The sequence below is a fragment of the Salmo salar genome, chromosome 25 (assembly GCF_965601325.2).
Source record: "Salmo salar chromosome 25, fSalSal1, whole genome shotgun sequence".
In the NCBI taxonomy this organism is placed as follows: Eukaryota; Metazoa; Chordata; class Actinopteri; order Salmoniformes; family Salmonidae; genus Salmo; species Salmo salar.
The window spans coordinates 22,742,501-22,757,791 of NC_138315.1; the positions used below are offsets into that span (position 1 = coordinate 22,742,501).

At 46.1% G+C, this 15,291-nt stretch overlaps 1 protein-coding gene across 3 annotated transcripts in view; it reads left to right on the forward strand.

Moving 5' to 3' along the window:
- Window positions 1–15,291, forward strand: part of dgkg (diacylglycerol kinase, gamma) — a 165,625-nt gene that overhangs the window by 109,936 nt on the left and 40,398 nt on the right. For all 3 annotated transcript variants that reach the window (XM_082968996.1, XM_082968998.1, XM_082968997.1), the window contains one exon: window positions 4,155–4,219. In XM_082968996.1, coding sequence (XP_082825122.1) covers window positions 4,155–4,219 — 65 coding nt within the window. The remainder of the gene's footprint in view (window positions 1–4,154; window positions 4,220–15,291) is intronic.

Consider the following 15,291-nt stretch of genomic DNA (forward strand, 5'->3'; position numbering starts at 1 on the left):
ATCAGTGCTCTGCACTAAGTACACACTTAAACTTGATCATATTAAATAACAAATAAAATCTAACAAAATCATACAACATACATCCTAAGAAGAGTCAACCATAAATCCATATTGAGAAGAGCTTCATATAAAATCCTTCTCTGGTCACTGTCAAACTTTAGTCTGGATACAATGACACTGACTGAAGCTTGTCTACAGGAAACCAACTCTTTGACAAGACGGCTTCATGTCAGCCATTCTGGATCTATTTCACCATACAGACACTACATTAACATTAACCCTCAGTCATTACTGTAACTTTAACCCTAACACACTGATCAGATGGGAGAGGAGTCTACATGTACATATAGCAGGCGCCTTGGGTTTCAACCCCAAATCCTGAGCCTCACTTCAATCCCACATCCCCATATAGCATTCTAAGACTTCCTTCCTTCCCTACCTTGCCCTCTTAGAACCCCTGTAATTCAAACAATTCAGCCCCACTTCAGTCTCACATCCCCACGGAAATCCCCAAGACGTCCCTCACTGCCTTGCCTTTACAGTATGCATTAGGCACTCCATATACTCCTATAATGTATTACATCCCTGCACCCTGAGTGATCCCGTTCCCAACCCTAACCCTGAAAATAATCTGCGTGAGGAATTAGTGAGAGGGAAATCACACCATGTCAGCAGCCATTAAAGAAGCCACCTCACCCCTTCCTCACCCCAGCCCCTTAGCTTGAGGAAGCCGATCTCTCCAGGGTGCGAGAGAACGATGAAACGGGTCCTGCCATCAACAAGCTATCTGCTCTCCAAGCATGGCTCTATGCCTAGCTATGAGAAGTGGAGATTGCCTGGGACTGGCTCTGACCCTTCTACCATGTAAAGCTCTCTGGCTCTATAGCTACTTACCCACCGTGTTACTCTGTGGTCTGTGGATCCAATCCACAGTGACCTGTCCTGTGTGTCGACAGCAGGGTGTGTAGTGCTTGCTCAGGGGACAGCCAGGCCAGGCCTCTAGGGAGGGTAGAGGGAAGTGAAGGTTAGACTGAGGGAATGAAGATGGGAGAGAGAGCGGTGCGGGGGGAGGAGTAGTGCTGGCAACACCAAAGGTCAGGGGAAGTATCAGTGACAGGAAGTTAGCGTCTGCCAGGTTCAGACCAGGTTACCGCGGTAATGAATGACAGTGCTGAGTGACACCTGGCTGGGTCTTAAAGATAGGGAGGGAAACAACCCCCCCACCCCGTACTCTTCTCTCTGTCTGTCGGAACACACATGCACTCACACAGATACACATCATAGGTACTGTACACATCATACACAAAGATACAGTATAAACCCTTTTACAAAATGAACCCACATATTCACACATACTATTTGTCTCCCTTTCGCGCAGACACACACACACGCACACACACACAAACACACAAACACACAAAGATACTGTATATAAGCAGCATGCATTGCTTACATAAAAACACAATTCTCTCAGGAACGGGTCCCCAGCGAGTCGCGTTAGCACCTGCTACCTACAGCTATGATGACAGGGGCACAGATGGACTCCACACAGGCACAGTGGCACAGCAGCTTGCTACAATAAGCTCACTATGACCCTATATGGGCATTCAGATCTAGAGCTCCGGTTCCGTTTGACCATCCTAATTTATCTTATTCAAAAGCAATTTCAATGGAAATTCTCAATTTAGAATTTAGTCCAGGCCTTGGCTTAATCTGTGTCCAGGAAACCAACCTATAACAGTTTTGTAGAGCTGTATTTGTCAAATTGCAGAGTGGGATGCCCCTAAACCAATGGGTGACTGGACTGGATGGATGGCTTTGAAGTATGTCCCAGTGCTGCAGAATGGGGTGAGGGTTGACAGGGGGAAGGTAGGGGTGAGGGTTGAGAGGGGGGAGATAGAGGTGAGGGTTGAGAGGGGGGAGATAGGGGTGACACCCACTTTTCCCCAGATCACACTTTGATGTTCCCGAAAGGGCACCAACCAAAATGGGCTGAAAAAGCAACCTATTTCTCCCTCTATCTGGGGACTGTGATAGAAATGGTTCTGAGGTGACATTTATTTTCCAGCGAGTGATTTGTTTGTTTACCCACTCCCCCTCCTCCCTCACGCCCCCACCATGTGCCAAAAATCAAATGGCAAGATCAAAACAACCTTCGTCACACAGTCAACTGTGGTGGATAGCAAATGTCACATATTTACAGTGACAGTATTTGGGGACAGTATAGGCTACTGGCCGGTGCTTGCTCTAGGAGCACTGGACACAATCCAGTGTCACATATAGTTTCTATTTGTTGTGTTTTCGGAGGCTGTTGTGATACTTTGACACTGCGAGTCACATTAAAGTCTTGCCCTAGATGCAGGACATGCAGTCCTTCAATAAAACAAATGTCATGATTTCTTTCCCACCTCTCTCCCTCCCTTTTTTAAACATGGCTCAAGGCCCAGAGGTTAACAACAATCCAACTCCCTGCATCCACCTATGTTCTAATCACTATGCCTAGTATTTGGCATATGGTGTGTGGTTTTCATCCAGACCTCCAATAACACCTGTCCCCCCAGGTTCCAGTTTAAATGCATCCCATATTCACAGCCAAAGAGCCAGACCAAGTGGGCAGGTGCAGAGCTATTTTGGGACCCACTAGTTGATGATGTTGTGGGACGTGTTAAGTTTGATGGAGGGAGAGCCCTAGAGATGACACAGGCTCCAAAGGATAGTGGGAGGAGGGTGACGGGGTGAGGGGGATGCGGCGTGCCTTACCCACAACCTTCCAATCTTTTCCGGTCTCCTCTCTGGCGACCGCTGAAACACCTGCACAGGCGGGCAGGAATCCAACCAATGCCCCAACAACCGATTGTTGGTCTCTCTGTAGGGCTCCAGGTCCGTTTCCTATTAGTGCCATGACCTGTGCCAGGCTGAATGGCGACCTGAACTCTGGTCCCTCGGGCAGTGGCTGGCACACAGGGGTCTGGTCCCACTTCCTCCTTCTGTCCCGAGTGGTGGGAAAGGAAAGGGAAGGAGGGAGAGAGGGGAGAGTGAGAGAGAGCGAGACCTGCTGACTGCAGGATGTGGTAGTGTTGAGCTGCCTGCCAGTCAGCATTCGACTGCATGCCTGCCTCCAGTCTAAATATAGGAGCAGATCTGTTACAATGACAGGTCTGATTTGTCAATTATTCCCTCCTTCATTCTCTATGGCTTTCTCTCTCTCTCGCTCTCTCTCTCTCTCTCTTGCTCTCTCTCTCTATTGCTCTCTGGATCTCTCCCTCGTCTTTTCTCTGGCAATATCTCTTTCTCTCTCTCTGTCTCTCTACCTCTCTCTTCTTCCACTTCTCTCTCTCTCTTTTGACATTCTGTCTTTGCTTTAATCATTCTTTGTGTTAGCAGAATGTGCTCTAGTTTCAATTTCAGCAATGTCGCCAAGACAACATCAGTGACTGATGACAGGGACTTTTTTCCATTGTTGAGAATAGGTTTGACCTGATGGCCTTTCCAAAGGTTCGTTGTCCATTTATTTCTATGAGCAGATCAAAATGCCAAAAATAATTGCCATCTTCATTGCAGTCTAGTAACCATTCTCATAGCCACCATCATCACCATCACCACAACTGGTAGGAAGCCAGCTGTCTATCTTTCAGGACATGACGTCCATCGCCGCATTAACCATTTCCTCCAAACCCCATCTTCTCTGCCTGTCCATTACCGGAAAACCTCTCCTCCCCATCTAGTAAAATCACTTATTCATCCAGCGTGATGCTTTTTATCCTACAGTACAAAGTCACCATCTCTCACTCTGTGCTCTGTCCACCACACAAAACTAATATGAGTGAGATCACCCTGCCCTCAGGCCTCAGATCATGGCAGAGCTAAGATGTGCTCTGGAGAACACACACAGACATATCCCATATTTATAAGTGGGGTCATTCCTAGTGTTGGAGCCATTTGACTGATTACGTTGGCCCCCTACCCCCAGAGGTCATCCAGGGCTGGGGTCAAACACACAACACAGGGGGTAGGCAGGGCAGGGGGATAGGTGGTGACTTTTTGACCCTGTTATCATCCCTAGTGCAGTCCTAGGATCACATAGGCACAGGATCACAAGCAGAAAGGTGATGCCCCAGTAGTAGCCTAAAACTGTTCTATGTCTCCCACTATAGGATGCGTCCATCGCTCATCGCTTCCACTTGATGAGAGAGAAGCACCCAGAGAAATTCAACAGCAGGTGAGAGATTGATATAGACTTTGTTTCACTTAACTTAAGGTGTATTGGTGTCCCTGTGTTGTCTCAAGCTGCTACTGACACAGTGAATGGTCACTACTCATTAGCTGCTCTCAACTTCCATCAACCAGAAAAAGTCCCTCCGTGCTGTGAAAACCTATAGCATATTCGAAGAAATCAATAATCAATGGTCAGGAAAAACCCTGCCTGCTTAGTGACATCAATAGATTGGCATTGCCTGGCTTCTGTCTATGATGGTAATGGAAACTAGCTAACTGATTTGTGACGTAAAGAAGGGATCCATGCAGCCAAAGTACAGTGTCTATGCTAACTGACCAGCTGGCTGGCTGGCTGGCTGGCTGGCTGGCTGGCTGGCTGGCTGGTCCTTACTACCATTTTGAGTCCTGTTCTGATGCAATGGCTGTGAAATTTTGGACATGGGTCAAGCATTTATGGAAGTAGTTATACTCACCGGTTTGTACACAATTTGTAAAAAATATAAATATTTGATTTTACTGAGGCAATTCTGATATTTTGCATGATAATATGCAATGATTTTGTCCAATTTGTCACAAATTCGCTGACGAAGGAAAACATTTGTTAACTTGTGGCTTGATTGAACAATATTATGCAGTAAATGTGGGGCGGCAGGTAGCCTAGTGGTTAGAGCATTGAGCCAGTACCCGAAAGGTTGCTGGATCGAATCCCCGAGCTGACAAGGTAAAAGATATCTGGCCTTCTGCCCCTGAACTTGGCAGTTAACCCACTGTTCCCCGGTAGGCCATCATTCTAAATAATAATTTGTTCTTAACTGACTTGCCTAGTTAAAAATGTTTTTTTATTAAATGTGTGATGATAGGTTGAAATTGCAAGCCCTTTTTTTGTACTGTAGTGATCGGTCAGTTTTATGCAATAATATTGCAGGCAGATCGCTCAAGAGTGACTTCAGCGGGAAATGCCTTCAAAACCGGATACTGCGGGCAACAGTGATCGCTATTACCATCAAGTAGGCTTGGGTTTTGCTAGGGCGATGTGGATCAGAAGATAATTGTTGTTATTTGTTTTAACCCTAACCCAAACCTTAACCCTTACCTTAACCGTTTGGAATGAGTGCCTAAACTTAATGTTTTAACCCTATCCAAAACCTTAACCCTTAACCTTCTAAATTTGACGTTTGAAGCAACTTAGAAATGTGACTTTTGGAGAAACGGAATAATACTGAGTAGGAGAAGTCAACCCAGGGTGTCAAAAACACTTCGAAGTTTGACATTTGGAGCAACTTCGAAATTTGATATTTGGAGGAACGTGGATAAATGTCTAATTCTGCAGTGAGACTATGAGAGCTTGTTGCTGATTTAACTGTTTTATGCAGTTATAGTGCAGTGATTGGTCAAATGTACAAGTCTTCACAGAATCACAAAATCCTGAAGGGACTGAATATTGTCCATTGAATTCCTTGCCAGTCAGTCCTTGTGTAATACAAATGCTCATATTAGAAGCAGCCGGAATCCACACAACTCTTCCTACCAGTCAAATGAATGACATGAATCATTTAGAACACCAGCTCCAGCTCTGGCCTTCAACTTTCCTTGCATAATGTTTTTTTATAATTTTTTTTTATGATTACATCACATTATAGTATATTTCATCAAAGGATTATTTTCCTTACGACAGACAGACATTATGACTAAATGCTGCCTGTCAATGTCAGTTCACACAATGGAGGCTTGCTTCACATGACGGAGGTAGATTCAGGTTCAGAGTGTTTAATAGTCACATGTACAGGGTTGCAGGTGTGATTGCAGGGTACAGTGAACATCTTAGGCTTCGAGCTCCAATATGCAGGACTAAGTGAAATAAAATAATGAAAATGGTCATAAAAAACAACAATAGAAATAGTACTATATACAATGCATTTGGAAAGTATTCAGACCCCTTCACTTTTTCCACATTTTGTTATGTTACAGCTTTATTCTAAAATGTATTAAATAAATGTTATTCCTCATCAATCTACACACAATACCCCTTAAGGACAAAGTGGAAACAGGTTTTTAGATTTGTTTTCAAATGTATTAAAAATAAAAAAACATAAAAACCTTATTTACATAAGTATTCAGACCCTTTGCTAGGAGACTCGAAATTGAGCTCAGGTGCATCCTGTTTCCATTGATCATCCTTGAGAAATCAGCCAGTTAAATCATGAATCAGCTGGCATCATTTTTATGGATATATACAAAGAAATGAAAATTGAAAAAAGGTCAAACGAAACGAAGTGCAGCTAGCTCCTCTGAGCAACAGTGTCCTGACGAGAGAGCACATTTTCGATGCCAGGTGAAATTGCGCCACATTAGCTCATTGTTATGGATGTATCCAAATACATGTCACTAGAAAACAGCTGAAACAAATGCAAATGCTGCTACTTTGCTGTTATTCTGGCTGCAATTTTTGATGTGACTGTAAGTTAGCCTTAGTTGGCTAGCTAGCAAGCAAGGGATAAGAATGTTGCCAGCCAGTATGGCAATGGAACATTTAGAATGAACGACTGGGACACGTCCGTAGATACAGAACAAAAAGACTGAACGACTGAGTCATGTCCATAGATACAGAACAAAAAGACTGAACGACTGAGTCATGTCCATAGATACAGAACAAAAAGACTGAACGACTGAGTCATGTCCATAGATACAGAACAAAAAGACTGAACGACTGAGTCATGTCCATAGATACAGAACAAAAAGACTGAACGAGTCGCGTCTCTGGCAACTGAACCGATAGAACGAACAACCAGTCGGCTTGGGTAGCAACCCTAGATTTGGGTCGGGACTATATATTTTGTAAGGATGAAATAGTATGAATAAATTCCGAAAAATAACATTTTTAATGAAAACACGTCAATCATTATTTGAATATGTTGGTAACCCGTTGTCTAAAAGTGATAATACCCTTGAAGCCGGTGTTTGGAGGATATATTGTCACGGTTTGCCTAACATCACCCGTGCCGATATATCCTCCAAACACCGGCTTCTCGGGCATTATCACTTAAATAACAACTGTGGCAGTGATGAATAAATAAATGTCCATTTGGTGGAGGCAGAGTAAAGACTGTTGAGGAGGTGGGGGGAATGACCATAGGGGGAGCAGCATGACCATTGAGTGAAATAAAAACAATAAAAATTGTAATAAAAAAGTAATGATATACATATTAACAACTGCAACAGTGATGAATGGGGGGGGGGGGGGGGGGGGTGGAGCAGCAGAAGAAAGAATGTAGTTGACTATCACTACGGTGTCCGTGTGGTTAGATCATTTCAGCCTCTCTGAGATGGGTACGCAGAGGAATTTGAAGTGATTGGTCATCTCCCACGGCGGCCCCGTTGATGAGGATGGCGGTGTGTCCAGCCTGGTTCCTCCTGAAGTCCATAATCAGCTCCTTTGTTTTGCTAACTTTGAGGGAGAGGTTGTTTATCTGGCACCAAACCGTCAGAGAGAGAGATAGAGATAGACCACTGTGACTGACCCAAAATTAAGGAAAGCTTTGACTATGTACAGACTCAGTGACCATAGCTTTGCTATTGAGAAAGGTCGCCGTAGGCAGACCTGGCTCTCAGGAGAAGACAGGCTATGTGCACACTGCCCACAAAATGAGATGGAAACTGAGCTGCACTTCCTAACCTCCTGCCAAGTGTATGACCATATTAGAGACACATATTTCCCTCAGATTACACAGACCCACAAAGAATTCGAAAACAAATCCAATTTTTATAAACTCCCATATCTATTGGAACAAAAGGCAATGTAAACATGTTTTCCATGCCAATAAAGCCCCTTAGAGAGAGAGACTCCCTGACTGACTGAGGTTGAAGCTGTCATCTCTATATACTGAAAGGGAACAAAGTGTAAGAACCAAATCACAGTTCTCAACTCAATTATGTCTCATTGTGTCTTCAAATTACAGCAATTGATGGAAAGAGGAACATTTTGGGAGGTTGACGGGCTTAATGGGCAGCAACAGTGATGTCATGATGTCTCGTTGTGTGACTGAACGGTACTGTATGTACTAAATACCTTGTGGATTTTTTTTTATAAAGACGTTTCTCAGAACTGGATTGTCCCCCACCCCGTCACACACACACACTCCGAGTGGACTTTTACAGTGCATCGTAACTCCTTTGATGTTCATCTCTTTCATTTCCAGTCTTTGCTTGTTTTTAACCCCCCCCATGCCTCCTCTACTCACTGATGTCTTCCATTGAGATGCACAGTAAAAAGCACAGATAACATAGCCCAAAGCTGGATGGGCTTTTGAGAATGCAGTTGGAAGAGTATGGCCTGCCTGTCTTTCCTCTTTGATGGCAGTCACACTGTGTGTGTGTGTGTGTGTGTGTGTGTGTGTGTGTGTGTGTGTGTGTGTGTGTGTGTGTGTGTGTGTGTGTGTGTGTGTGTGTGTGTGTGTGTGTGTGTGTGTGTGTGTGTGTGTGTGTGTGTGTGTGTGTGTGTGTGTGTGTGTGTGTGTGTGTGCGTGCAGTGGCTGGTTCAAAGAGGGCTGTGTGTAGTGGCTGGTTCAGGAGAGGTGAGTGGAGAACTAATGCCTGTATAGCTGCTACTGCTGCTGCTGCCAGTGAGCGTGGCAGACTGTTTGGAACTGATCTACAAGGCACTTGGTGGGGTGCTTTACACAACCGGAAGTGAAAGTGTGTGTGTGTGGGTGCGTGGGAATGTGTACCTGTGTGTGTGTGTGTGTGTGTGTGTGTGTGTGTGTGTACCTACGTGCATGTGTCTGTCGGTGAGTTGGTAGGTATGTGGGACATATAAACTAGACCAACGCTGAACCGTTACCTTGGCGACTAGGGAATGTTCTTTTACTTTGTCTTTGTTGTGGTGTTCAGTGAAGTATGTGTCAGCAGGTGGTCTGTGACAGAGGGACAGTGACTGATTTAGAGTCCTATCTCCCTGTTGCAGCTCTTCATGTTGTATCTATGACACACACACACACACACAAACACACACACACACACACACACACACACACCCACACACACACACACACACACACACACACACACACACACACACACACACACACACACACACACACACACACACACACACACACACACACACACATGGGTGCTTCTGTTGTTGTTTACCACTGTAGCTAATTAGCCATATGTAGGCTAGTCCATGTATGGAAGTTCTAAAGAAGGAGGGGGGAAACTTGTCACCAGTTTGAAACTTAATAATTAATGCGCAAGACAAGACTTAAGTCTCAGACCTAGATTTCCTTTCCCCATTCATCCAAAGACACGTGGCAGAACAACAGGAGGTAGAACGATGGTTGAAAAAGACAGGCAGAGATACTACAGCATACCTCAGGTTAATCAGAATATTGTCTTAAAACTGTTGTGATCTGCCACAGATTGATAGCCTGGACCCAGATCTGTTTGTGCTGGCTTGGCACTTAGGTGCCTAACAGATTGAGACCAAGAGCCAGAGACGAGCAGTAGATAAAGAGATATGTTGAGCACACATTCTAGTCTTTATTTCAGTTCTATTCTAATTTTAGAAATAAAATAAAATCTACTTCTGCATGGGGAGTTGTGTTTTATTTAATTTGGCTACAAATTGCTACAATTCCAGTCAGTGGGTTAACAAGTCAAACATTATATTTATGCTGTTCCCAAATGCCACTGGACCTAAGAAAAGGAGAGTGGTTGCCATGGAGTTAACCTGCTGACAGAATGGCTGGTTATCATGATCGTTATTTTGTCACATTGTAAAACGATTTAACAGAACATAGACACTGTCTGGGCAACCCAATTGGCACCCTATTCTAGTGCACTACTTGTGACCCGGGCCCATAGGGTTCTGAAAGTATTCCCCAGAATATCAACACTGTGATGCTGTTGACTCTGTGACTGACGGACTTTCTGTCTGTGCCATTTGGCTGGCGTTCCGGACACAGAGACAATGGTAGCACTGCTGGCCAAGGATGTTTGCAACAAGGCTGTAACACATCAACTTTGGTTTGTAAAACTTAATCAATCTAGGGCTTTTTTTTGGTGCAGGACAGTGGCTCTATGTCTAGAGATGATTAGACTACCAGGCACTTTGGTCTCCCATTACTGTGAGAGCCAGAGAGAGAGAGAGGGACTGGTGAGAAAATATCACTCAATGAGTGACCTTTGACTTGGCTGAATTCAGAGAGTGAGTTGCCTAATGGACTATATGCCTGAGTGCTTTGTTGTTCTCTATGTCACACACAAACACACACACACTCACACACACACACGACCCCTCTCCCCACTGTGTGAAATCTGACACCTTAGCCAGTGGAGGAGCCATCAGCATGTTTAAGCCCCAGTAGCCCCAGTAACACCAGTAGCCCCAGTAACACCAGTAGCCCCAGTAGCCCTAGTAACACCAGTAGCACCAGTAACACCAGTAGCCCCAGTAGCACCAGTAGCCCCAGTAACACCAGTAGCACCAGTAACACCAGTAGCCCCAGTAGCACCAGTAGCCCTAGTAGCCCTAGTAGCCCCAGTAGCCCCAGTAGCCCCAGTAACACCAGTAGCCCCAGTAACACCAGTAGACCCAGTAACAACAGTAGGCCCAGTAACACCAGTAGCCCCAGTAACACCAGTAGCCCCAGTAGCACCAGTAGCACCAGTAGCACCAGTAGCCCCAGTAGCACCAGTAGCACCAGTAGCACCAGTAGCCCCAGTAACACCAGTAGCCCCAGTAACACCAGTAGCCCCAGTAGCACCAGTAGCCCCAGTAGCCCCAGTAACACAAGTAGCCCCAGTAACACCAGTAACCCCAGTAGCACCAGTAGCACCAGTAGCACCAGTAACACCAGTAGCACCAGTAACACCAGTAACCCCAGTAGCACCAGTAGCACCAGTAGCCCCAGTAACACCAGTAGCCCCAGTAACACCAGTAACCCCAGTAGCACCAGTAACACCAGTAGCCCCAGTAACACCAGTAACCCCAGTAACACCAGTAGCCCCAGTAACACCAGTAGCCCCAGTAACACCAGTAGCCCCAGTAGCCCCAGTAGCCCCTGTAACACCAGTAGCCCCAGTAGCCCCAGTAACACCAGTAGCCCCAGTAACACCAGTAGCCCCAGTAGCACCAGTAACACCAGTAGCACCAGTAGCACCAGTAGCACCAGTAGCACCAGTAACACCAGTAGCACCAGTAACACCAGTAACCCCAGTAGCACCAGTAACACCAGTAGCACCAGTAGCCCAGTAACACCAGTAGCCCCAGTAACACCAGTAGCCCCAGTAGCCCCAGTAACACCAGTAGCCCCAGTAGCCCCTGTAACACCAGTAGCCCCAGTAACACCAGTAGCACCAGTAGCCCAAGTAACACCAGTTAGCCCCAGTAACACCAGTAACACCAGTAGCACCAGGAGCACCGGTAGCCCCAGTAGCACCGGTAGCCCCAGGAACACCGGTAGCACCAGTAGCACCGGTAGCCCCAGTAGCACCAGTAACACCAGTAACACCAGTAGCCCCAGTAACACCAGTAGCCCCAGTAACACCAGTAGCCCCAGTAACACCAGTAGCCCCAGTAACACCAGTAGCCCCAGTAGCACCAGTAGCACCAGTAACCCCAGTAGCACCAGTAGCACCAGTAACACCAGTAGCACCAGTAACCCCAGTAGCACCAGTAACACCAGTAACACCAGTAGCCCCAGTAACACCAGTAGCACCAGTAACACCAGTAACACCAGTAACACCAGTAGCCCCAGTAACACCAGTAGCCCCAGTAGCCCCAGTAGCCCCAGTAGCACCAGTAGCCCCAGTAACACCAGTAACACCAGTATCCCCAGTAACACCAGTATCCCCAGGAACACCAGTATCCCCAGGAACACCAGTATCCCCAGTAACACCAGTAGCACCAGTAACACCAGTAGCACCAGTAACACCAGTAGCACCAGTAACACCAGTAGCACCAGTAGCACAAGTAACACCAGTAGCACCAGTAGCACAAGTAACACCAGTAGCACCAGTAGCACCAGTAACACCAGTAGCACCAGTAGCACCAGTAACACCAGTAGCACCAGTAGCACAAGTAACACCAGTAGCACCAGTAGCACCAGTAACACCAGTAGCCCCAGTAACACCAGTAACCCCAGTAGCACCAGTAGCACCAGTAGCCCCAGTAACACCAGTAGCCCCAGTAACACCAGTAGCCCCAGTAACACCAGTAACCCCAGTAGCACCAGTAACACCAGTAGCCCCAGTAACACCAGTAGCCCCAGTAGCACCAGTAACACCAGTAGCACCAGTAACACCAGTAGCACCAGTAACACCAGTAGCACCAGTAACACCAGTAGCCCCAGTAACACCAGTAGCCCCAGTAATACCAGTAGCCCCAGTAGCCCCAGTAGCCCCTGTAACACCAGTAGCCCCAGTAGCCCAGTAACCCAGTAACCCCAGTAGCACCAGTAACACCAGTAACACCAGTAACACCAGTAGCACCAGTAGCCCCAGTAACACCAGTAGCACCAGTAGCACCAGTAACACCAGTAGCACCAGTAACCCCAGTAGCACCAGTAGCCCCAGTAGCCCCAGTAACACCAGTAGCCCCTGTAACACCAGTAGCCCCAGTAACACCAGTAGCCCCTGTAACACCAGTAGCACCAGTAGCCCAAGTAACACCAGTAGCCCCAGTAGCCCCAGTAACACCAGTAGCCCCAGTAGCACCAGGAGCACCAGTAGCCCCAGTAGCACCGGTAGCCCCAGGAACACCGGTAGCACCAGTAGCACCAGTAACACCAGTAACACCAGTAGCCCCAGTAACACCAGTAGCCCCAGTAACACCAGTAGCCCCAGTAACACCAGTAACCCCAGTAGCACCAGTAGCACCAGTAACCCCAGTAGCACCAGTAGCCCCAGTAACACCAGTAGCCCCAGTAACCCCAGTAGCACCAGTAGCACCAGTAACACCAGTAGCCCCAGTAACACCAGTAGCACCAGTAACACCAGTAACACCAGTAGCCCCAGTAGCCCCAGTAACACCAGTAGCCCCAGTAGCCCCAGTAGCCCCAGTAACACCAGTATCCCCAGTAACACCAGTATCCCCAGGAACACCAGTATCCCCAGTAACACCAGTAGCACCAGTAGCACCAGTAGCACCAGTAACACCAGTAGCACCAGTAACACCAGTAGCACCAGTAGCACAAGTAACACCAGTAGCACAAGTAACACCAGTAGCACAAGTAACACCAGTAGCACCAGTAGCACAAGTAACACCAGTAGCACCAGTAGCACCAGTAGCACCAGTAGCACCAATAGTCAGACCACAAGGAGCATGGAACCTTGGTGCTAATGACCACAGAGACATAGCACAATGCAATGGTGTGTGTGTGTGCGCGCACGGGTGTGTGTGTGTGTGTGTGTGTGTGTGTGTGTGTGTGTGTGTGTGTGTGTGTGTGTGTGTGTGTGTGTGTGTGTGTGTGTGTGTGTGTGTGTGTGTGTGTGTGTGTGTGTGTGTGTGTGTGTGTGTGTGTGTGTGTGTGTGTGTGTGTGTGTCGGGCCCCAGGGGGAAGGGGTGGAGAGGAAGTTTTAGATTAGTGTCAGATTGCCCTGTGAGAAAAAAGTAAAAAATCTCTTGATGCTTTTGTTGGTCTCATTACAATGACACTGTAGGGTCTTGGTTAAGTCCAATGGACAATCGGTTTCCCAATGGTTTCCCAGCGGTAACAATGCAGATTAGAAGAGAGGCAGGGCGTCTAGGCTGCATTTAGTCAAAGAATGTAACAAAAGACTGAGCCTCACCTTTGACATTATGATATATTATATTTCACTCTTACAATTCAGCCACCATAGAAAGAGGAGGGGGCATGGGCTTTGGCAAGAATCGTGAGTGACACCCACCCAGGGGTGAGAATGGAACACTCCTGGCCAGAATGGGCTAATGGGGCTCCTCCTCTAGGGGAGAAGATCTTTATTCCTTTATTCATCCCTTTACAGTCAATATGTAGTACACTACAATAGACTTTTGTTGGGCACTACCAAGAGCATTCACAGTCTGAGCACAGAGCACTGACCTGGATCTGTGCTGCTGTGCCAGCTGCTGTCAATATGAATTATTCTCAAGCTAATCGGGGCATTGCTTCATTATTTTCACATTGATGAATCAAGTTCAATCAATGCAATCTGCTTTGCTTTGTGTGTGATGAGCAGAAAAAGACTCTATAGCAACGGTCATCAAAATTGTTACGTTTACAACATATAGGTTATATATATATAATTAATGCAACAGTTGGACAATATATGAAGATACTCCAAATGTTTAGAATGTTTAAAATCCATCAGATATTGACTGAATTATAGCACATACATTTTTTTACTGGCACAGACAAATAATTAATGGAGTTCAGGGATTTTTGTGAGAATTAAGGTATTAAATTTATTGTAACATTTCTTAGAAGGCACTCATTCAGTGCATTCAGAAAGTATTGAGACCCCTTCCCTTTTTCCACATTTTGTTACGTTATAGCCTTATTCTAAAATGGATTAAATAAAACATTTTCCTCATCAATCTACACACAATACCATATAATGTCAAAGCAAACACACATTAATACATTTTTGCAAATGTATTTAAAAATAAAAACAGAAATACCTTATTTAATTAAGTATTCAGACCCTTCGCAATGACACTCAAAATTAATCTCAGGTGCATCCTGTTTCCATTGATCATCCTTGAGATGTTTCTACAACTTGATTGCAGTCCACCTGTGGTAAATTCAATTGATTTGGAAATGCACACACCAGTCTATATAAGGGTCCACAGTTGACTGTGCATGTCAGAGCAAAAACCAAGCTATGAGGTCGAAGGGATTGTCCATAGAGCTCGGAGACAGGATTGTGTCGAGGGACAGATCTGTGGCAGTGTACCAAAAAATGTCTGCAGCATTGAAGGTCCCCAAGAACACAGTGGCCTCCATCGTTCTTAAATCGAAGACATTTGAAACCCCCAAGACTCTTCCTAGAGCTGGCCACCCGGCCAAACTGAGCAATCGGGGGAGAAGGGCCTTGGTCAGGTAGGTGACCAAGAAC